Source organism: Chanos chanos, chromosome 6 (genome assembly GCF_902362185.1).
Source record: "Chanos chanos chromosome 6, fChaCha1.1, whole genome shotgun sequence".
Taxonomy (NCBI): Eukaryota; Metazoa; Chordata; class Actinopteri; order Gonorynchiformes; family Chanidae; genus Chanos; species Chanos chanos.
The window spans coordinates 45,576,456-45,599,080 of record NC_044500.1 but is presented as its reverse complement, the minus strand read 5'-3'; the positions used below and the strand labels follow the sequence as shown (position 1 = coordinate 45,599,080).

General features: G+C 45.0%; 1 protein-coding gene across 1 annotated transcript; it reads left to right on the top strand.

Annotated features, from left to right (window-relative positions):
- The first annotated feature begins 85 nt into the window (after positions 1-85).
- On the top strand, positions 86-9,370 carry LOC115814442 (RNA-binding protein 38-like). Its single transcript, XM_030777290.1, has 4 exons — positions 86-446; positions 2,785-2,908; positions 3,440-3,494; positions 9,031-9,370. Exons 1-4 carry the CDS (start codon positions 234-236, stop codon positions 9,368-9,370), a joined length of 732 nt encoding a protein of 243 aa, XP_030633150.1. The 5' UTR covers positions 86-233.
- Positions 9,371-22,625: the final 13,255 nt, after the last annotated feature.

The following is a 22,625-nucleotide window of genomic DNA, read 5'->3' as shown; positions in this document are numbered from 1 at the left end:
GAGTAACGTCCAGTGTAGCGGTCAACCATGAACAGAAAATGACTCGCATGGGATAAAGCGTCTAAGGATAAGAATTTGGACTTGTATAGCACGGACAATCTACAACTGGCTTATACCAAGGGATCGTGCGGTAACCTCTTTGTCGGATAACAACTGGTCTGTTACCTAATAGTTGATCAACCAACTGTAGCTTTTTTTATTGCTCCACCAAATTGAGTTATTACAGCTTGTCAATGCTTCTACATCAGTTTGTTAACGGCACACTCGACACTATGCATCCTACCACAAGCCAGAAGGACACCACTTTCACAAAAATTTTCGTGGGGGGTTTGCCTTACCACACCAACGATGCCTCCTTGAGAAAGTATTTCGAAGCATTCGGGGATATTGACGAAGCTGTGGTCATTACAGACAGACAGACCGGGAAGTCCCGAGGATATGGCTTTGTAAGTATCGCGGTTCGCCCAAATTGCATAGGATGCATTTGAGTTGAAACTATTATCAAAACATTTCCATGGTGAATGTTATCACATAACTTATCTCAAGTTACACCTTTATGTAAACAAAAGTGGTCATTTTTAAATCAGCCAAAGGCTTTTGGCTGTAAAATGGAGGCATATTTAAGTTTGGTAGAATTTGTAGGTTGTATAATTATGACGGATTACAGTCAAAAGATTAGCAGATTAAGTCTTAACATATGTCGCCACAAATCACACGTATACCCCTTATGTCTTTTCGGATCGTTCTTCCGTTACGTTCCCTATCTTTTTTTTTTTTTTCATTTACCGTGCTTTTGTCATAGCATTAGGGCAAAGCAAAGGACACGAGATAAACTTATCGCTCACCGAACAGCTGAAGGGCACACGTGCAAGGGAGAAGGCCTTTATATGGCGATTAAAAAGATGTCCCCCCCCCCCTTTTTTTTAAGACGCCCGCACTGCCCTTTAAGTGGTGTTTATAGGATCACAACCACTGTGAAAGTAGTTTTGTTTTTGCTTCCAAAGATGGACTGCTCAGCGCAGGTCAGTGTCACGTTCCCTCTGCGCGCGCGGCTTCCAGCTGTCAGCGGTTACACACATCGCCGGTGGCACTCTCCTGCTCTCGGCGGCATTCAAGTTTGGCTAAACACGGACGAATTAAAACAGACTTCATTCTCTGACGGAACTCGTATTAGCCGATTCTTATTTCGGCACAATTACACATGTGAAGGACTTCCCCTAAGCACTTCAGTTATAGAGGATTGGCGGGGGGTCGACTCTGAAAGAGGAACTTGCGCCGTTGTTCTGTTGCCTTTGTTTGCTTCTCTGTCTGATTTGGCTACTGTAGTTCTAAAAGTAAAACTCTTTTAACCCCTAACCCTATACTTAACCATAAAGGCAGCCGTCCGCAGGGGAACTAAACAGGTAGGTTGCTCCGACGAGAAGGACAGATTGTGAGAATACGACGAATGGTCCTCAAGCTATTTATTTTAGTTCTCGTGGGAACACTTGACAACTCTCTCGCCCTTAGATTTATGAATTCCGTGTGTTTTTACCCTACTCGAACTCTGTTGCATCACTGAACCGCGAGAGCGATTTTCCTGTGTTCTTTTCTTTGCTTTGCCCCATTCTGCAGATACCACTAAAATACTAATTGCTAATTGAATTCTGAGGTAGTTATAGAGGGACACTGCATGAACCGCTTTATCATGTCTCAACTTATTGGGGTAAAATAAGAGCAAGTTCACACATAAAAGGAGCGCTAAAGAGTATTTTGGACGGGGTAGTCATTCGAAGACATACCCTTCCCAGGTCTGGTTTGAGATACAGGAGGACTTAGCACAGTCAGTTCTCAGGGAGAGCAGCAAATATGCAAATATTTATTACGAGTAGGTCACCATTGGCAGAAACGCAAGCCAAAGATGGGATGGAAAGCGACGCACTGATGGAAGCTGATTTCCCCGTGTCTTGTGTTTTAGGCAGGTATAAACCAATAAGTCACAGCCAAGGGAGAGTCTTTGCTTTGTCAATGGGAGCAGCATTGGCTCGGGCTGTGGTCTGGCTGGTTGAACAGGCAGAGGGAAATGTGGGTGCTGGTTTTTGGAATGTGGTGGTCTGTGTTTTTTTTTTTTTTTTATCTCTATGTTTCCCAAGAAAATTCCTATTTATTTTCCTTTTCCTGGTAACCAACAAGAACAACTTGATTATCCTGTTGCTCAGAGGATGATTATGAGTGGTGGTTGGCGGGGGCGGGGGTGTGGGGGGGGGGGGGTGCTTTGAGAGTGCCAAAAAATACTCCACCTCAGTATTAGTCGTGTAGGATCTCTCACCTGTACACTGTACACCCTGTGTAAATAAGCCTTCATGAAGCTGTATTGACAACACACCTGAAAACATACCAGACTCACAATGTGCAGGAACATACCTGACATTTTCATTCTTTAGGAGACCCACTTTCATTCGACTTGATCTTTCGCAAGCAAACTTATTGTTGTTCCACATTAAAAAGAAAAGTCATACAGGCAGAAATGTACATTTCTGTTATATTCTCTTTCTTCTTTCTTTTTTTTTTTTTTTTGTTGTTTTTTTCTCTCGTACACTCATTGTGACAGCTCTCAGAGGAGAGGCACAAGCTGTTACATGCTATTGTCCTCACCCATCCTATCTGCGCTCACACACACATAGCGTGTTCTCCTGTATTTTTCCTGTGTGTTTTAATCAGGAGGAGCGTAAGGACTGTCTTTAGGGGTATTACAGAAGGTGACTGGGTGGAGGGTCATGTCTATGGTGTGTGGTTTTTCTGTAGGTGACTATGACTGACAGAGGAGCTGCTGAGAGAGCCTGCAAAGATCCCAACCCCATTATCGATGGCAGGAAGGCTAACGTTAACCTAGCCTACCTCGGAGCCAAACCGCGCAGCCTACAGACAGGTAAGCGCTTAGTTTCTCTCTCTCTCTCCCTCTCCCCCTCCCCCTCTCGCTCTCTCTCTCTCTCTCTCTCTCACCCACACACACACACACAGACTTACATGACCTCTTCATTTCCCTGACTTTAGTCTGTACTCTGGAGTTGGTCCAATGTGACGTCCAACTGATGACTACAACCAGTTCCTAAAGAAATAAGAAGAACGTTCACAAAGAGAACAAATGCAATAAAAAAAATTAATAATAAAAGGAACATTCTCAAAGAGAACAAACGTAATGAAAATAAATAGATAAATAAATAAATAAATAAAAAGTACTTTCACTAAGAGAATAAACATCAGTTGTCTCCTGTGATTCCAGTTGAGTGTTCACAGCTCTTTCAGTTTCACGACACACATGACCCCCTTATATTTGACATTCACTAGTCTCTGTGATGTGGCGTAGAATAAGCAGGTGTGGTGTGAGTGTGAGGTGTTTCTTTAGTTTTGTTTTTGTTTTTGTTTTTGTTTTTTTTTAATCATTTTCCTTTCCCTACAGGCATCTCTATCGGTGTTCAACCAATCCACCCTGCCCTCATCCAAAGACAGTATGGGTAAGTCTTTGTTACAGTTGTGTTTCTTTCTGGTCTGTTTTGGATTTCATTCTTTAACATACATTAACTCTTGCATACCAACGACAGAAATACCCCTGACTGGTTTTATTTATGCTCAAAAGATTACGTAGCCATTTTAGGCCAGGCTGTCAAGACTTAAGATGGAACTAGATCAACTTTCTTATGTATATCAAGTGTGTATATGTATACATTTGTTTGTTTGTTTGTAGACTCGTGTGTTTGTTTAGCGCTGTCTATCATGTTAGGTCTGTTTTAGTGATTAGTTAGAGAGCTGACAGTGAGGAGATACTGCAGAGAGACTTGTGATGAGGCAATGCTTTGTAAAGTAAAGTGAACAGCGAACAGCTAATGATCATTCCAGTGACGTGAGCATTTTACTGACTGACCCACTGCTGTTGTCCTTGTGAACTCTTGTTTGACAAGTCAGGAGATTTTGGGTGGATACCTCATACACATAGATGAGAGACATGTTTGGATATTTCTAGAACTTAGCAATGGTTAAAAACAACAAACATTTAAAAAGCAACATAAATGCAATAAAGGGCAATTTTGGAAAATTATGATAAAAAAAAAAAGGAATCCTGACATGTTTTCAGTTTGTAACATACTTCTGAACTGCCTTTGTCTTATAATGGCACTTTCATGTGTCAAAATTTCCCTAAAATCACCAGTTCAGAATGGTATGTGGTAGACCAGTTGCTGTGAAATGGAGTGACTAATCGTGGAAGCACAGAGCGACAAAGGATAATTGGTCTCCTGAGAGAAACGATCAGATTCATTTTCTACTCACCGGATATTTACCTTTGTCAGAGACTCACTTGTTTGCCGTGTGCATACATTCATGGCTGTGGATTTCTGTTACCTCTGGTCTCAGTCGCCATGACGACAGATGCACGCTTGTTCTAGATTTTTTAATGGCTTAAGGCCTTAAGGCTTTCTAGTGATATAGGTACTAGAATGTCCTCTGGTGTCCCTGGAGCTGGTTGTCGTAGTAACAAGGCGTGGTTCCGCAGAGGGAAAGGTGCATTCTGGGATTGTACGTGGCAGGTGTTGTCTGTTGTCTCTGATTTCCTCAATTATAGCTTTCGTACAAGTAGGTTTACCCAACCCCCCAGTCTCTCTCACACACACACACACACACACACACACACACACAGAGCTAAAGAAAACACCTGTTCTCTTATTTTTTCTATGCTTATTGTCTATGTGTGTGCTGAGAGTGGCAGGAGAAGGAAGTCTCTCTCTCTCTCTCTCTCTCCCTCTCTCGCTCTCTGCCTCCCTCTCCCTCTCTCTCTCTCTCCCTCCCTCTCCCTCTCCCTCTCTCTCTCTCTCTCTCTCTCTCTCTCTCTCTCTGGCTGTGTCGTATTGTCAGGCGGGGACAGGTTGACAGGTCTGTAGTGATCTGTGCTCCTGGTGTGTCTGTCAGTGTCAGCTCTACTGCAGTCAGCAGTGTCAGACGGCTGAAAAAGGCCAGCAGAGTTCACACAGGTCAACTACTCCTCTGTCTGCCCTGTTGATTCCCTCTAGTAGCCTGTGTGTGTGTGTCTGTCTGTCTGTCTGCATCGTATGTTATCAGTCTGCTTCTTGTCTCTTGTGATCTCCCTCCTTGAGTCTTACCTCTCCTCTCTTCATCTGTCCTTGTGTTGCTTACCAGCTACTCTCTCTTTCTCCCTCCATTGTGTGCCGTAGTTCCTTCAGTTTGTTCTTTGTTCTTGTCGTCTGTTGAGGTCCTTTGTGTTAAGAGGCTGCCGATACGCAAGACACTGTAAATTGATGCCTGGGGCAGATGTGTGTGTGTGTGTGTGTGTGTGTGTGTGTGTGCGCGTGTGCGTGTCTGTATGTCTGTGTGTGAGTGCGCAAGAGAGTGAGAGAGTAGGTAAAGGGAGAGAGAGGTGTTTAAGGGACTCTCAGGCTTTGACCTTTGACCTTTGGGCAGATATTGAATGACGCCGTGAACACCCTGAGTCCTCTCAGTTTGTTCCACCGTGCTGTGTTTTTTTTTTTTCCCCCTCACTTTTCAGTCTCTTGCTATTCACACGAAACAATTCATTTCCTCTTCAGTTAGTCATTCCAATTAATATTCGATTCCGCTGGCTCCGTCCTTTTGAGTGAGGACTGCTCAAGGTCTGCTTCTTCTTAAACGTACTTTATCGTACGAGAATGAAACAGACGACGACCTTCTGCCTGATTCTAGAATGAAACAAAACACGTGTGTTCCTCAGCCAAGACAGAGACACACAAACCGTTTCGACAGCTTTTCGGTGTGAAGACAAGCTCCGCTCTTGTGCATTGTGGTTGTGTGCGTGAAGAGAGAAAGCTGGGGTTTTTTTTGGGGTGGGGGTGTACTCTATGCACTTGATTCTGTCACGCTTTGAATTACAGTAAGTACCTGTTAGAATCAAGTCCCCTTCAAACTGACCCCCCCCCCCCCCCCCCCCCCACACACACACCTCTTTCCCTCCCTCCCTCCCTCCCTCACTCCCTCCCTCCCTCCCTCACTCAGTCTGTGCCGCAGTTGAGCAAGAGCAAGGCCGAGAGTAGAGAAGTTCAAATGTCTTTATTCTGTTTTTGTTTTTTGTTTTTTTTGTAGGACATTCTCTGTTTTTCTGAAACTTTTCCGCTCTTTTCTTTCTTTGTTCTCTCTCTCTCTCTCTCTCTCTCTCTCTCTCTCTCTCTCTCTCTCTCACTCTCGGCACTCTGACTGAAGAAGAGTGGAAAATGGCTCTTAATAAAAAGTGAAAGACTATAGTTGTGGTTTTGTTTGCTCTAGGGACAGGGTAACAGTGTGTGTGTGTCAAACTGTATGTATACTTTTTGGTCACCTACTCACCCACTATTGTAAAACACAATCACATGCACACACACACACGCATACACGTCTCCACATAGAATGTATGTGTATGTGAGATTAATTTGACTGTAGAGTAGGTGACTTGTCCGAGGCAGTAGCTTTGTTTTTCTTCTTAAATGTTTATTTTACCTTACTGGGTCAGGGTTATACACACATTCTTTCTCTCTCTCTCTCTCTCTCTCTCTCTCTCTCTCTCTCTCCCTCCCTCCCTCCCTCCCTGACTGCCTGTCAGAGTCTCGAGTGAACAGGGTAGGATGCCCTCTGTTAATAACCTCTCTGACAGGCAAGTGTGGCTTTGCCTGTAGAAACAGGCTGTGTGTGTGAGAGAGAGAGAGAGAGAGAAAGAGAAAGAGAGAGAGAGAAAGTTTTAGATAGAAGTGCCTGCAGTCAGCCTATGTGTAAGCTTATTTAGGAAAGAGTGAGAGAAAGAGAAAGAGGCTGTGTGTGAGCGTGTGTGTGTTTGTTCACACAAAAGCGTCCTTGACCGCTGTATCAGCTCTGCCTGCTCTCCTCAGAGGCTAAACAAAGCTTCCTATGCCTTTATTTCTCCCTGTACACACACACATACACACACACACACTCACACACGCACACAGCACAGAGAGAGACAAGCGTGGGCTAGTCTACAATGCCCTTCTTTCTGTCTGCGTGTGTGTGTGTGTGTGTGTGTGAGTGAAACTGTCTGACTGTATTATTTGTCCATATCCTATCTGATCTCATTATTGAATTTTTCAAAGTCCTGTGTTTTCTGTTAACCTACATTTTCCTATACCCACCCCTCCCCCACCCGTGGTATGTGTGCCCAGCTGAAGAAGTGTGCCGTGGGAGAGAAACGAAACTCGAGGCCCAGGCTTCTTCCCCGGCCTAGTCCCTGCTCGGTCTCCCAGAAGGTGCCAGTTGTGTGCTGTGACAGTCTGAAGTGCCTCTCTTAGCTTCTTATCTGGTGTGTGTGTGTGTGTGTGTGTGTGTTGTGTGTTTGATGGAAAGGTTATGAAGATTAAGCTGTGTTTCTTGCATGGTGTTCGGTTTGCAGTGCTGACTTGCTGGAGTGTTTTTTTGGGGGGTTTTTTTGACTGTTTGAAGTTTGCCTGGTGGGGGTGTCGCAGGGGGCGGGGTTTGTGTGTGTGTGTGTGTGTGTGTGTGTGAGGGTGTCATTGGATGTTTTGCACATGTCCTCCCACACACTCTTTCCTGTGCCAAATTGAGGTGTGCTGTGACTTCACTGTCATATCTGTCTGTCTCTCTCTCTCGCTCACTCCCTGTCTCTCTCTCTCTCTCTCTCTCTGTCTTTACTCACTCGTTACCTCAGACCTCTTAAAGTCCTGACACAAACAGGCATCTACTACATTTCCAGAGGAAAAAATAGAGTCTTGACTTTGCCTTTTGTGGACACACACACACACACACACAGATACAGATGAGAGAATTTTGAGAGAGTTCTTTTTTAAGAAACCTGGACTAATCACTGCTGTCTCTAGTGGCAGTGTGTGTGTGTGTGTGTGTGTGTGTGTGTGTGTGTGTGTGTGTGTGTGTGTGTGTGGGCTGAACCTCTCTTTTCTCTCTCTATCTTTGTACTACATCACTGCTCACCTGCTCTCTTTCCTCTGCCTTCCTGTTTTTGTTTTTCTCAGTCTCTCCATAACAAATATATTAATTAGTCATATATTACTAATTAGAACTTCATTAGTAATCTAGTATTAATTACAGCACTGCCCCCTCATGAATCCGTTAGTGTCTCACACACACACGCACACACACTCACCGTGCTGGTAGTGTTTCCACACACTGTGTCAGAAACTGCTGTCTCCTACCACCACTCACTGTGGGGCCCCAGTACAGCAGCTTTACTGGTGTCATACTGACACGGCACGGTTTCCGGAGCGATCCGGGCTCTGCCGGACCGGAACCGGCCTTTCCCGCCCCCCCCCCCCCCCCCCCCCCCACCCCACTCTCAGTAGGTATTTCGCTCCAGCACATTTGTCTTTTCAACTAATGTCGACATCAAAACCTGGTCTCGGAGCTGTAAAACGCCGGTCCTGATGGCTGCAACGCGAGCCGGTCTTTGCTCCAACACAAACACACTTGACGGAGCTAAGAATGGTCCTTAGGACGCTCTGAGCAGCAGCGCCAGGCATTTCGATTCAGACCCGGAACGCCGTTCTACCCGGAGAAGGACGTTTGATTTTTTTTTTTTTTTTTAACCGCGTTCGGGCTCTCGGGTTTCTTTGCGACGCCTCCTCTCTCCGTGAGTGTGAATGTGAAAGATCTGGACCGAGGGTTATCTCTCCTTGTGGAACGTGGCATTTGTCTTCGTCTGCAACTGCCTCAGTACTCACACAGTCGCGTCGTTCGGTCAGGTCTGTGCTGAAGGAAACAGAAGAGAAAAGAAAAAGAGACGGTCATCCTTTCTTTCTCTCTCCTTCACCACACGTGTGAATGAATAAACCCTCTGATAAAGACACCTCAAATCAAGTCCCACTTCAAGTTGACTCAACATGGCGTGCAGTAGATGTGGTGTTTGCGTGTTGTCTTTACTGACACTCCCTCTCTCTCTCTCTCTCTCTCTCTCTCTCTCTCTCTCTCTCTCTCTCTCTCCTCTCTCTCTCTCTCTCTCTCTCTCTCTCCCCCCCCCCCCCCCCCCTCTCTCTCTCTCTCTGTCTCCAGGTTGACCCAGCAGTATGTGTACCCCCAGGCCTTTTTACAGCCCAGCCTGGTGCTGCCCTCTCCAGTGGGTTCTTCCATCACCAGTTCCCCTTACCTGGACTACACCAGCTCAGCCTACGCCCAGTATGCCTCAGCCGCCTTCGACCAGTATCCCTACGCCGCCTCGCCGGGCTTCGTGGGATACGGTTACGCGGCCAGCCCCTCGGCTACTGCTCCCACGGCAACGGCCCCGGCGACGGCGCTACACCAGACCCTCCCCAACGGGGCCCCTCCTCAGGCCCCCGCCGCTTTTATTCAGTACGCCCCCCAACAGCACATGCAGCCCGACCGCATGCAGTGAGAAGGGGGGGGGGGGGGGGGGGTCACCGCGTCAGCGCCCTCGTCTGCGGTCCAGGGTGCGTCGGGAGCACTGAACTTTGGATCTTCAGAGGAACAGCAGGATGAAACACCTCGTTTTTGTTTTGTTTTGTTTTGTTTTGTTTTGAATGAAAAACCCAAATCCCCAGAAGAGAACTTTTGCTAGCTGTGTAAAGGGCTTCCGTGAGCACACACAAATACACAAACACGTCTTTTTTTTTTCCATATTATTATTGTTATTATTGTATTATTATTGTTATTGTTATTATTATTGTTATTTGTGTAATCATTATTATTATTATTATTTTAATTGTCATTAGTTTTGATGTATTAATGTCTTTCTACATGTTTTAGTATCTATTATTCCATGTTCTAACTATACATATTGCTAATTTCAATCAGAGAACCTTGTATTGATGTATGGTGTGAGACTACCTGTGTCTAGATCAGAGCCATTTAACTTTGGGCTGCCAGTTCAGATGCCCTGACCACTAATTAACAGAAGAGCACACGCACACGCACACACGTACCTACGTACGGCTTCACCCGTTTTATTAGGTAGAAAGCCACGTTTGACTATAGGGTAAGAGTAAAAATTATCAGGGCTGAATCTCTGAACTGGTGGCTGAGTGTTAAGTTGTCCTGGTCCAGACAGGGAATGAACGGCAAAGATGGAGAACCTGCTGAGATAGGGCAGGCGTTTGGGTTTGGGTTTTGGTTCAGGTTCGGGTTCGACTGTTTCGGAGCCCCAGGAGAGGAGAGCAGAGCACAGACGTTTGGGGGAGTGTTGTGGATAAGAGTGCTGCTACCCGTGAATCATACCTACAGGTGCTCCAACTCCCTTAAGCCCAAAGCATTAGCAACAACTGCGACCCACCTCCCCACACCTCCCCTTCCAAATTTCCCCTCCGCAGACGCCCCCCCCCCCCTCCCAAACTCTCCACTGAGGTTTCGTCAAGAATGAGACAAAAGACGTCACAGATGTGGAAGTGAATGCAGGAGCAGCTGAATGGACAGGCCTTAAAAAAACTCTCTCTGATGTGGTCCATGGGATTAGATGCCCTCATTCACAGCACAGGTTGTGAAAATCAACATGCATTCTCATACAAGAACTCTAAAACACACGGTGAAAACTCACTGTCCCCACACACAGGGCTTTTCTCTCATTCAAATGATGGACGGACACAGATAATCGCAGAGAAGCCTTAAAGAGAGAAATAAGAAGAGAACTGGGGTGTGGTGGGGGCGGGGCAGGCCGGGGGGCGGGGCGGGACGGGGGGTGGGTTTGGCACTGGTACGGTAGCTGACACTGAGAAAATAAGTCTCCATGTTATTGATGTAACTGTTAATTGTAAGCTGATTGTCAGCCCTTGTCTCAAAAAAAAGGACATTCATTTTTCAAATTTCGTATTTTTTTTTTTTTTTAACGGAATGTTATGGCAGTTAGGAGAATTTGCAGTATTTATGTTAAGATATTTAAAAAACACACACACACACACACATCTGGGGTACTATTGATTTTTTTTGTCAGTCACACTGACGTTTCTCAAAATATTGAGCACAGAGAACACAGACCATAATATCTTTGTTCCCTCGGAAATATGGGAATGCGAGCAGATCTTTTGGATAATTCTAATTTCTTTTTTATGTCCTTTTTTTTTTTACAAAAAAAACGAAACCATATTTTTACTTGTATTCACAGCAGTCATTGTATACACTGACCTTTTTAAGAAATCAGTTGCATGCGGGATAGCAGGAAGGCTAACTGTGGGTCATGCCCCAGGTTTTAGTTTTCTGATACGCACCTGATCTTAGCACAGCATTTCAACATCTACAACAGAAAGCCATACCAAGAAATGTCTTGGATAAAAATAAAGACTTTGTAACTATGGCGTTCTGTGACTTGTCTTTTGTCTTCTCGTGTCCCGCGGTGGACGCTGACGAGCCTTTGTTTTTAATGGGCTGGTGATGGTGATCGTGTGTGACTGTAAAGAAGTGGCATAAAAGGACAGACGTCCAGACTTCAGCTTCGAAATGCGCAGACGCTTTTCAGTGGGTTTTTGTCACAAATTTTGTTTCGTAATCCAGAGGGTAGACATCTTATTTGTCCCTGCAAACATAAACAGAGTTGGATAAGGATTAATGAATTAATTAGTTAACTAACTGATTGACTCTGGAAGCGGTCTTGTTGTCCTCCTTCGAGGACTGTGCCAAACTGAAGTACAAATAGGGCCACGGTTCTGGGCGACCCTTCAGAGTGAGTGAGTAAGTGTGTGTGTGTGTGTGTGTGTGTGTGTGTGAGAAAGAGTGATATGCGTTTGCGAAGGAGATTGCGTGACCACGCGTGTTACACTGTTATCAGTGCTGTGTGTGCGTTGTGCTGTGTGTAGTCAGGGTCACGCTACAGAGGCCCCCCTAGTTATCAGACCAGAACACTACTGCTTGCCAGGGGCACAGGCTGTTCTCCTACCCAGCACACATGCTCTGTTGCTGGGTAGGTTCAGGCCGCACACTGGGGAAGGGAGAAGAAGACCGAACGGGGCTTTCCCTTATGATCATAAAAAAAAAAAAGAAGAAAGAAAAAAAAAAAAAGACATCTCATTGATCTTAATCTAATGGGACTTGTCCAAAACAAATTCACTCACTCTGCCAGATGAAATCAGCACATTACTTACTACTGACTTTTGGTTCAATAAACAAATACTTGAGTGTTGATTGTTTACCACTAAAGGCCCAGAATGGTTGTTGAAATAAGATAGTTGAGATGAGTGGTGAGCTGAGGGATGTGTGTGTGTGTGTGTGTGTGTGTGTGTGTGTGTCCCGGGGTGCTTGACAGTTTGTTAGGCTGCTCTGTTTTAATGGATCGAGAGGGAATGTGTTTAAATAAACAGACTCGTCTGCCTCCTGCCACTGCTGGATGTCTTGTGTTTGACTGAGGGAGCTGCATGCCGTCACTCTCAAGACTGCCCGAGTCAGAGTTTTGGGTTGAAGGTGAGTCAAGGCTTCCACAGTGTGAGTCACTGTATCACGAGTCTGAGTTTCCTCAAGCAGAACTGCCACACCTAATATTTCATTCTTTTTTTTCTTTTTAATTTCTCTTTCTCTCTCTCTCTCTCTCTCTCTCTCTCTCTCTCTCTCTTCCTCTCTCTCTCCCTCTCTCATTGTCACAGATTTACAATAGAAGGAGAGAGAAAAGACTGTCAAGTTGATAAGTGAGGTCATGCTATGCTAGAGGAGCAGAGTGTGCTGAGTCACCATTACACACACACACACACATATCCTACAGCACAGGGTGCCCTGACCCTACATCTCAAAACTAACACACCACACACACATACTCACACACTCCCAAGTTCTCCATCTCCACTCATCTCACTAGATTCCTTCATTGTGTCCAACGCATCCGGGAAAAAAAAGCCCCATCCCATTAAGTGGTGATGCTGTGATCCAGCCGTCAGGCAGACGGTCTGTCAGGCCTGTGGGGCTTGTAGCTGTCACTGTCTCTGTCCACAGCCCAATGAGACGCTGTGATGCAACCGTCAGGCAGACGGTCTGTCAGGCCTGTGGGGCTTGTAGCTGTCACTGTCTCTGTGCACAGCCCAGTCAGACCCTGTGATCCAACCGTCAGGCAGACGGTCTGTCAGGTCTGTGGGGCTTGTAGCTGTCACTGTCTCTGTGCACAGCCCAGTCAGATGCTGTGATCCAACCGTCAGGCAGACAGTCTGTCAGGCCTGTGGGGCTTGTAGCTGTCACTGTCTCTGTGCACGGCCCAGTCAGACCCTGTGATCCAACCGTCAGGCAGACGGTCTGTCAGGTCTGTGGGGCTTGTAGCTGTCACTGTCTCTGTGCACAGCCCAGTCAGACGCTGTGATCCAACCGTCAGGCAGAACGTCTGTTGGTCCTCTAGCGCAGTGTCTGAGACCAGACATTCACACAGGTCCTTGAAGAGACAGCCGCTGTGCTGGAGGCTTAAAAATATCCATTCATTTCTTTCTTTTTTAATAAAAAACACAACTTTCTATTGTCTGTTGTCCAAAGTTCTGTTGTCCTGTGAATGAAATCATTTACCCATCCTGTGTTTTACTCTCCTAACTGTAAAATGCTCTCTTTCCACACCGGCAGTAAACTTTAATGGAGAGGTTGTGGCTTGTGGATTGTCTTTGGCCCATTTGGACCCTAGGTTGTTTTATGACACCTGTTGAGTTACTGCACATCAGCAGGTATGACGTTTATTGGCCCAAAGCGATATCAGATTATTGATTAAAGGCAAGTGAATAAGTGCGTGTGAATCATTCTGGTTAACCTATTCCCAAAAAGCCCCGAAAACCCTGAGTCATCCTTACTATAAATATCAGGATAAGAGTTCATTTAAGTTCAATTCAGTCTGACCAATGAGTTCGTTACAGAAAGCTTTACAAGTATGCATCATACATCTCCTTCAACACATACTCTTCATTTATGAATTTCAGTTTCATGTTTTGAGTTGACCCTGGAAGTGTACAATGAAGGAGAAGATGGTGACGTAATAGAGGGAGCCGTGGAACTTCATGTTAGAACCGTGTGATGTCATAATGGAACCTCGACGTGGAATGGATAGAATGTTCAGCTCCTCATGCAGTTGTGATTTTTTGAGTAAAACATAGAGTTCCCTATCTTTGCAACATGACTCTTTTAAAAAACATCTTCTCAAAATCAGACTCTCTCCCTCTCTGCTCTGTCTGGTACACCTGTGGAGTTTTATCACGGTGTGAAGTGTGTGTGTTCGTGTGTGTGTTCGTGTGTGTGTGTGCCTTCATGCATGCGTGTGTGCACGTGCGCGCGTGTGTGTGTGTGTGTGTGTGTGTTTGCATGCGTGCGTGTACGTGCATATGTGCGTGTGTGCGTGTGTGTGTGTGTGTGTGTGTGTGTCTGGGCATCGTCAGAGGACACACAGACCATGATGCAGGTCTGACAGGTTGATCTCTCTCTCTCGCTATATTTAGTGAGCCACTCCAGGGGAGCCGGCACCAGCCAGTCAGGCCTGACGGAGATAAAGCGAGCAGGTCTGCGATGGAGGGATGGGAGGAAGGTGGGTGTGTGGGTAGGGGGTCCTCATTATCACGATTTCTAATGGATCTCTATCACAAATTACTTTTTCTCACCTTATTTCCTTTTCTCTCTCTCTCTCTCTCTCTCTCTCTCTCTCTCTCTCTCTCGCTCTTTCTATCTCTCTCTCAGTGTGGGAAGTGATTATTGGAACAGGACAGATAGCATACAGGCTGGATAATGAGGAATGTGTATTTAAAGCGGATAAAAATTAATGGCTTGTGTGTGTGTGTGTGTGTGTGCGCGTGTGCATGACACCCTTGGCATGCTCTATAACATTTGTGTGTCGTGTCCTCCCTACACTTATCAGGCCTGTAATTTGATCTGGAATAGCCTGGCTCAATTAGCGTCAGAGAGAGAGAGAGAGAGAGAGAGATCGGCAACTGTAAGTAACACAAAGGCCAGGACAAAGAATCGTGCTGTCTCTTCCATTTCTTCTCTCTTTCTTCTGTCTTTCTTCTCTCTGTCTTCTCTCTTTCTTCTGTCTTTCTTACTCAGGCAACATGTCACATGTCTGCAGCCATGTACGGAACTGAACTATCCTCTGAACACATGCCTGTCTATGTTGAGGACTATTTCTTTCTCGTGAAACTTTGAAAATTTCCACCAATTCCTTGAAAACGCTCCTATTAAAAACGGTACGATCAAATCACCAGTTAAAGACATTAACCTCACTGAATTCCCTGCACGGACTTAAATGAAACAGCGTGTAACCGGAGTTTGTCACCAGGGCAATCTTCCATGGTTCAGGACACTGGTAATGTTAAGGCATCTTTACGATAAACTCATGCGCACGTTTATACAATGAAGAGCTGTGTATGCTGTCAACATTGGCTGTCTTCTGCTCCGTGTTATAACATGCCATAACATGTGTGTTTAGGGACACGACCATGACTCTGTCATTTCCAACAGAGGCCAAAAAAAAAAAAATCCTGCCTGTCTCGTGCGGTGTGAGAAAGTGCTAGCATGTGCGTAAGTCTTGAGGGAATAAGGGGGGGGTTCCCTTGATTCCTGGCCAGATTTGCTTATCTGTTTTCAGCAGCCGCCCCACCTCAAGCTGGGCCCCCGTTCCCTGTCCACCGTTAGCCTTCTCAACAACCCTATCGTTGGGGGAAAGAGGGTGGGGGAGGGGGACACCGCGAAGCCTCTTTCTACGGCCTGGATCTGCTCACTCATTCGTGTCCTGACAGCTGCCAAAGTGCGTGTGTGTGTGTGTTTGTGTGTGTGTGTGTGCGTGTCTGTTAGTCGCTGAAACCCACACTTAAGTGAATAAACACACAAACAAAAACAGCTACACTTTCTTTCACACACACGTTTTCTTATGTTTCGTCTCTGACTGTCTGAGTGGTGCTGTGTCCTCTCTTTCATTGTGCGTATGCTGTTGCTCTGACGTGATAACACCAAGATAAATTATTCAAACAAACAAACAAACACATCCGCCCAACTCTTCGAGTCGAACGGTGTCAAATTAGATACAGGGGTTTAAGTTAAAAAATCATTCCTATGAACACGAACACAAACCGTGCCTCTTCACTTCTTCAAGTATTTGTCACTATCACGAGTTATTTTGATATATTAACTGGTCAAATAAACAAGTCCTTCTGGTATTACTTCACTATTACACTTTTTTGCAATTGCTCAGACACTTGTTTGCAGAATTTTGTCTCAAAACTCTACACACAAGTCAAATAAGACACAACACTCGGAGATAAACATCTCACTTCCATGTCAAAATGAAACTCTGCAGTCAAAACCTAACAATCCTTTTTCAAAATGGCATTTTTGCGACAAAATGATACACACATGCACCATTTGAATTACTCTTTGAAAGCAGCAACAACACACTGATGTACTTTATACAAAACACTTCTGTCTTTAGTATTTCGTATCCCTTTTTAATTTTCTTTTACAGACTCCTGTGAAAGATTGTTTCAGTACAGTGCATCTACTCTCATTTCAATGAACACACAAAAAAGAAAGGCTTCGGAAAAAAAATATATACAGCTTATTTTTTTTTTTCGCCATTGTAGGTTTTTACAACAACAAGAAAACACAAAGAAAAATAGCATTGCAGTACAGTAATCAATACAATATGTCACGCTAAACTTTACGCTAAATGATTACAGCAAAAATTACAGTGCAATGGTAAGCAAGAATTAGTATTGTAAGGAATTGGAAGGGATGAGGTGGATGGTTTATGGATCCCGCCCTCTGTCAGGGACTGGCCACATCACCTTGTTCACATCACATGCAATGTCATCCCTGGCTGAACAACAGGGAAAATATCACCTTGCGTGCCATATCCAACCCTGGACTGACCCCACCTCAATGTCTCCACATGCCTCTTCCATTGCTCGCAGAAGAGGCAGGCAGACATGTGGTTGGTGGTCATATACTTTCCAATGCCACGCTGAAAAAAATTCCTCAGTAGGACTGAGAAATGGGGAGTAACAAACCTGGGCTGCTCTGGTCTGTCCAGTACAACTATGTAGTGCATCCAGAAATGTGATTATGTGTGCTGTGTTGTAGCGACCAAGGGTGGCATGGTGATGGAGAACACCTAGCAGACTCCTTGCAGGAGCCCCCACTGACACCCCACCCCTACCAAAAGCGTACCTGAGGTCTATTTGTAGTGCTAAGGCTCGGACTGATTGGTGTTCAATTACTGTATAAGTGTTTTCATATGTGTGTTTGGGTGTTGCCAATTTCAGGTATGTTTTGCATTTCTACTGTAATAGAAGTGTTTTCCCCAAGGATTATAAGAGGTTTCATCCATGAACAATGTGTCTAATGTAAGAAACAGTGTGTAGTGTTTTTGCAAACAGTGTGTTACAGAATTGCAAACAAAGTGCAAAGCAGAAAATGTGTTTGTAGTTTCGGTGCCTTTGTATAAGCATGGTCAGAAAAGTTAGAACATTCGCTTTTGTCTAGGCATTCACCTCCAGTGTGTGAGCGAGCGCTGTAACTACAATTTAAAAAGATATGTGGTCACCAAGCTCTTCCCAGAAAATGAAATCAACACCAGAGCTTTAACCAGAGCTTTAACCAAGCTTTACAATCTACTGTTCACTCATTCTCTCTCTCTATCTCTCTCTCTCCCTCACTCTCTCTCTCTCTCTCTCTCTCTCTCTCTCTCTCTCTCTCTCTCTCCCTCTCTCTCCCTCTCTCTCTCTCTCTCTCTCTCTCTCGCTCTCTCTGTCTCTCTCTCTCTCCCTCTCTCCCCCTCTCTCTCGCACACACAAACACACACACAGCCTCACAAACTTCAGCCTCTCATGCTACTGTAGCCTGTATCACACATGTGCACACACATACACATACACACACACATACACACACACACATACACATACACATTCACATACACATGCACATACACATACACATACACATACAGATACACATACAAACATACACACACACACACACACACACACACACACATACACATTCAATGGACTTGATGCAAAGACATGTTGTTTAAGTTTCCCAGGACAGACAGAAAGAGAAAGTTATAGATCTGTTCTGGGAAAAGAGCTAATCTCATGCTTGGATAAACAGCGTGTGTGTGTGTGTGTGTGTGTGTGTGTGTGTGTGTGTGTGCGCGCACACAAGCTTTTATGTGGGAGTCTTCCACAGTTTTTTCCTTCTTACAGGAGAGTTTGTGACAGGAAAAAAGATTCTCCATTTTCCTCACACAGAAAAAAGCCATTCATCTGATGAACAGAGATCAAATTAACTACAAGTTTTGAAACAGAAAAAGCAGTGCACAGAACAGTGCACACAATGTTATGCCATTTTCAAGCTGTCTCATACCTGGTTTGCATGCATCACATGCATGTGGGTAATTTTTAACACCCCAGAGAACTGTTTCTGATGAATGAGATAGTCCAGTATATGGCTTACTTTAACCAGTGTGTGTGCCTTGGTGTCTGTGTCTGTATGTGTGTGTGCAGTGTGTGTTCATAGTTTGTGTGTGTCTGTCTTGTGTATTTATTGTTTGTGTGTTCGTGTGTATGTGTGTGCATGTTTCTTGTGTGCTTATTGTTTGTTTGTGTGTGTGTGCATGTGCGTGTGCGCGCGCGCGCGCGCGTGTGCGTGTGTGTGTGTGTGTGTGTGTGTGTGTGTGTGTGTGTATGTGTATGTGCGTGTGTGTGTGTGTGTGTTCGTGTGTGTGTGTGTGTGTGTGCATGTGTATGTGTATGTGCGTGTGTGTGTGTGTGTTCGTGTGTGTGTGTGTGTGTGTGTGTGTGTGTGTGTGTGTGTGTGTGTGTATGTGCGTGTGCGTGTGTGTGTGTGTTCGTGTGTGTGTGTGTGTGTGTGTGTGTGCGTGTGTATGTGTATGTGCGTGTGTTTGTGTGTGTGTGTGTGTTCGTGTGTGTGTGTGTGTGTGTGTATGTGCGTGTGTGTGTGTGTGTGTGTGTGTGTGTTCGTGTGTGTGTGTGTGTGTTTGCTGTATCGTGTATCTTTAGAGCCGTGTGTTTGACATGACAGTCAGGACCAGCCCCTAACCTCAGAGTGCTACATGTGATCCAGCCAGTGATCACAACTCTCGATTCTGTTTAGCCACACTGCATCAGCATTTACCCAGCCAATCACAACTCCCTATTCTGTTTGGCTGCACAGCATCAGCTTTCATTCAGCCAATCACAACTCTCTATTCTGTTCAGCTGCATGGCATCAGAATTTACTGTGGTAACTGCCAGGGTGGGGCAGTTTGATCCTAACACACACACACACACACACACACACACACACACACACACACAAAACAGAACAACACAACAACCACAACTCTGTCACTTGCCCAGTGTTAGTGAGGGTGCGGGATTTAGTTGTTAGGAAGAAAACATCTTCTGAAATTGTTTGATGTGAGTCTGTAAAGCATAACATTGTCCCAGTAAGGGGTGGGTTATATTTGTGTGCATGTGGGTTGTGTTTGGAGGGGTCTTTCTCTCTCTCTCTCTCTCTCTCTCTCTATCTCTCTCTCTCTCATACATACACACACACACACACACATACACATATACATGTGTGTAAGAAGCAGACAGGGGAATGGTCTATGTATCTGTGACGCTTTATTTATGAGTATGAGTTTGATGCTTTTCAGTCTCTCTGATGCTAAGCCTTGAGGTTTTCCCCCTGCTCTCGGTTGGCAAAGAAAAAAAACACACCAAAAATCAGAGATGTGCATGGAAAACCTCACACTGTCACAATGTGTGTGTGTGTGTGGGAGAGAGAGAGAGAGAGAGAGAGGGAGAGAGAGAAAGAGTTCTCAGTCGTGTGTGGTGATACAATAAGCTGAAGAGGCAGAACACAGGTGTAAAGGTGACTTCAGAATCTCTCTCTCTCTCTCTCTCCCTGTCTCTCTCTCTCCCTGTCTCTCTCTTTGAGTGACTGGTGTCATTGAGAAACACCTGTTGCAAAACCTGGTGGCATCTCACATCATTTGGACATGTCTCCCAGAGACAGAGAGAGAAAACAAAGGAGAAAGGAGAAATGTTATAATTATTAATATTATTATTATTATTACTGTGACCCTATGGGAAAGATCACTATGGAAACACAGAGATACGGAAACCATAGATACCCAGCTGCTTTACTCTTCAGGGATGTAATGCAAGCTAAAGAGAGAGAGTGAGAGAGAGAGCGAGAGAGCAAGAGAGAGAGTGAGAGAGAGAGAGAGAGAGAGAGAGAGACAGAGAGAGAGAGTCAGGGTTCTTCTGCTGTAAGATCTTCATTGCGAGTTCTGTTTTCATGTTTCTATTTTTGAGGGTGTCCCTGTCACAGGTCACGTGACGGTGGGACGCTACCAGGTTTTTTTTTTTGAGGTTTTTTTTTTAGCTGTTTATCTTAGCATAGCTGAGGATACGTATCTGACCTGTGTTTTCAACAGCATCTCGTCCTGTTAAAGATTCTGGAAAAGATTCTTAATTCTGGAAAGACATGTTGGAGAGAAAACAGAGGATGAGAGCAGAGTGAAAGAAAACGCGGGATTTTCAGCGCCCATGCATCCCGTCCTCTGTTTCTGCGTTCGTTCCGTTCTCTGTTCAGAGGCTCAGACAGGAAGAAAGAGCTGACGAGAGGAGCAGGCCAGCCACTCTCAAATCTGCATTTCCTTTTTTGCACAGCCGCTGTCATCCAACACACACACACACACACACACACACACATACACGCGCGCGCACACAGACACACACACACACACACACACATTTTCACTCACTTTCTTGCATATACCACAAATACACATACTCTCACTCTCTCTCTCTCTTTCCCTTTCTCTCAGACACATACACACACACACACACACAAAAACATGAACACACACACACATTCTCTCTCTTTCTTTCTCTTTCTCTCAAACACATACACACACACACTCACACACACAAAAACATAAACACACACACACACTCTCTTTCTTTCTTTCTTTCTTTCTTTCTCTCTCTGTGTTGACGTTCCCCTGACGTTTTAGTATGTACATCCCGATGCTGCTTGCTGGGTGAACACAGATAAAAACTCTATAAAGTCTGTTTTTATGAAAGAGAGAAAAGTGTGGGGGGGGCAGGAGAGGAAGACTATGGCAGTGTTCCCAGCCTGGGGGGTCATGGGACTCCTCTCACCGCCCGCATCCTCCCCACACACGGACCCTCCACAGAGCTTTATAAGGACAAGAGGAGAAAAAAACCCTAGACACTATATTTAGACCGACTTTATCGAGTCTCTTTGTGTGTGTGTGTGTGTGTGTGTGTGTGTGTGTGTGAGAGAGAGAGAGAGAGAGATAGAAACAGACAGAGGCAGAGACAGAGACAAAGAAAGAGCGAGAGCTAGTGTGAGAGAATGCGTGAGTGTGTGTGTGTGCTTGCGTGTGTGTGTGTGTGTGTGTGTGATAAAGAGAAGAGAGAGGGAGAGAAAGAGAGAGAGAGAGAGAGAGAGAGAGAACAAACATTATCCTCATTGCTCCATACTGGTATGTTTCTGACTCTTATCTTTTCTTCTGTGTGAACCATCTCCCATCTCCCAAACTCTCTAAACTCAAACAAAAACTCAAGCGCTCTTAAAAAGTAAACAACTCTGAGCTTAAGAGAGCTTCCACCCTTCTCTATCTGTGTTCCTGTCTTCAAATGACGTTAACAAACCACCAGTCTTTTGTAGTGGAAACAGTATCTGGTCAACGGCTAGTCCCTATAACTCTCCCTTTGACTAAATTCAAATATCCAGGGCATATTATTGGTCAAACCTGTAAGAGGGAGGGGCTTAGTGAGGATAAAACTTTACAGGGCAGAATTAAGTCAGTCATAATTTTAAACAGGGGGCCATAAGTTTGCCCAGAAGTTCTTTATCATGATTGTGAAAACTCAGCAAAGCAAAGAAAAGATGTCATAAATCAGTCAGTCCTCTTTTATGAAGCATGCTGATGGGTCTGACGATAGCCCAGCTCGAGTTGCCATGGGGACCGTTCCGTCGACGTGCAGGTGTGTGTACAGTTGGAGCAACAATTCCTTAGAGACTTATGCTTTACAACAAGACCTGATAGATACGAGAGAAGAAAAAAACGGTTGGGTAAAACTCAACGCGGGAAAACAAAAAGTTGTCTGCCTTCCAGTCCTGCTTGGATATGGTGCACATCACAGCGCAGCTGGAGTTGGTTTATAGTTCAGCAGATTCATCTGTTTAACATGCATTATTAAACCTATAGAGAGATGTCTTTTGTTCTCTCCCTTACAAACACACAGACACCTCTCGCTCTTTCTTTGTCTCTGTCCCTCTCTCTCACTCTGATACACTCTGTCTCACTACACTCCTGTCTCTCTCTCTCTCTCTCACACACACACACACACATGCCACACACACACACACTCTCTCTGTCTCTTTCTCCCCCTCACACACACACACACACACACACACGAGTATTTTCAGTTTCCATAAACAACCTGTGTGTAAAATGGCAGAGAGGTTAAAGGACAGAATGCCTCTTTGCTCTGCGTCCCCAAACACAAAAACACACTCGTCAGTCTTCCCCTTAAGCAGAACAAGCAGGATTCCTGTCAGCTTGCTACAGTGAGTCGAGTGTGATTTGCCTGTGTCATCAAGTTCTGGGCGGGCCCAAAAAAGGCGCCTCCAACTGCCAGTCAAATGACATGCAAATG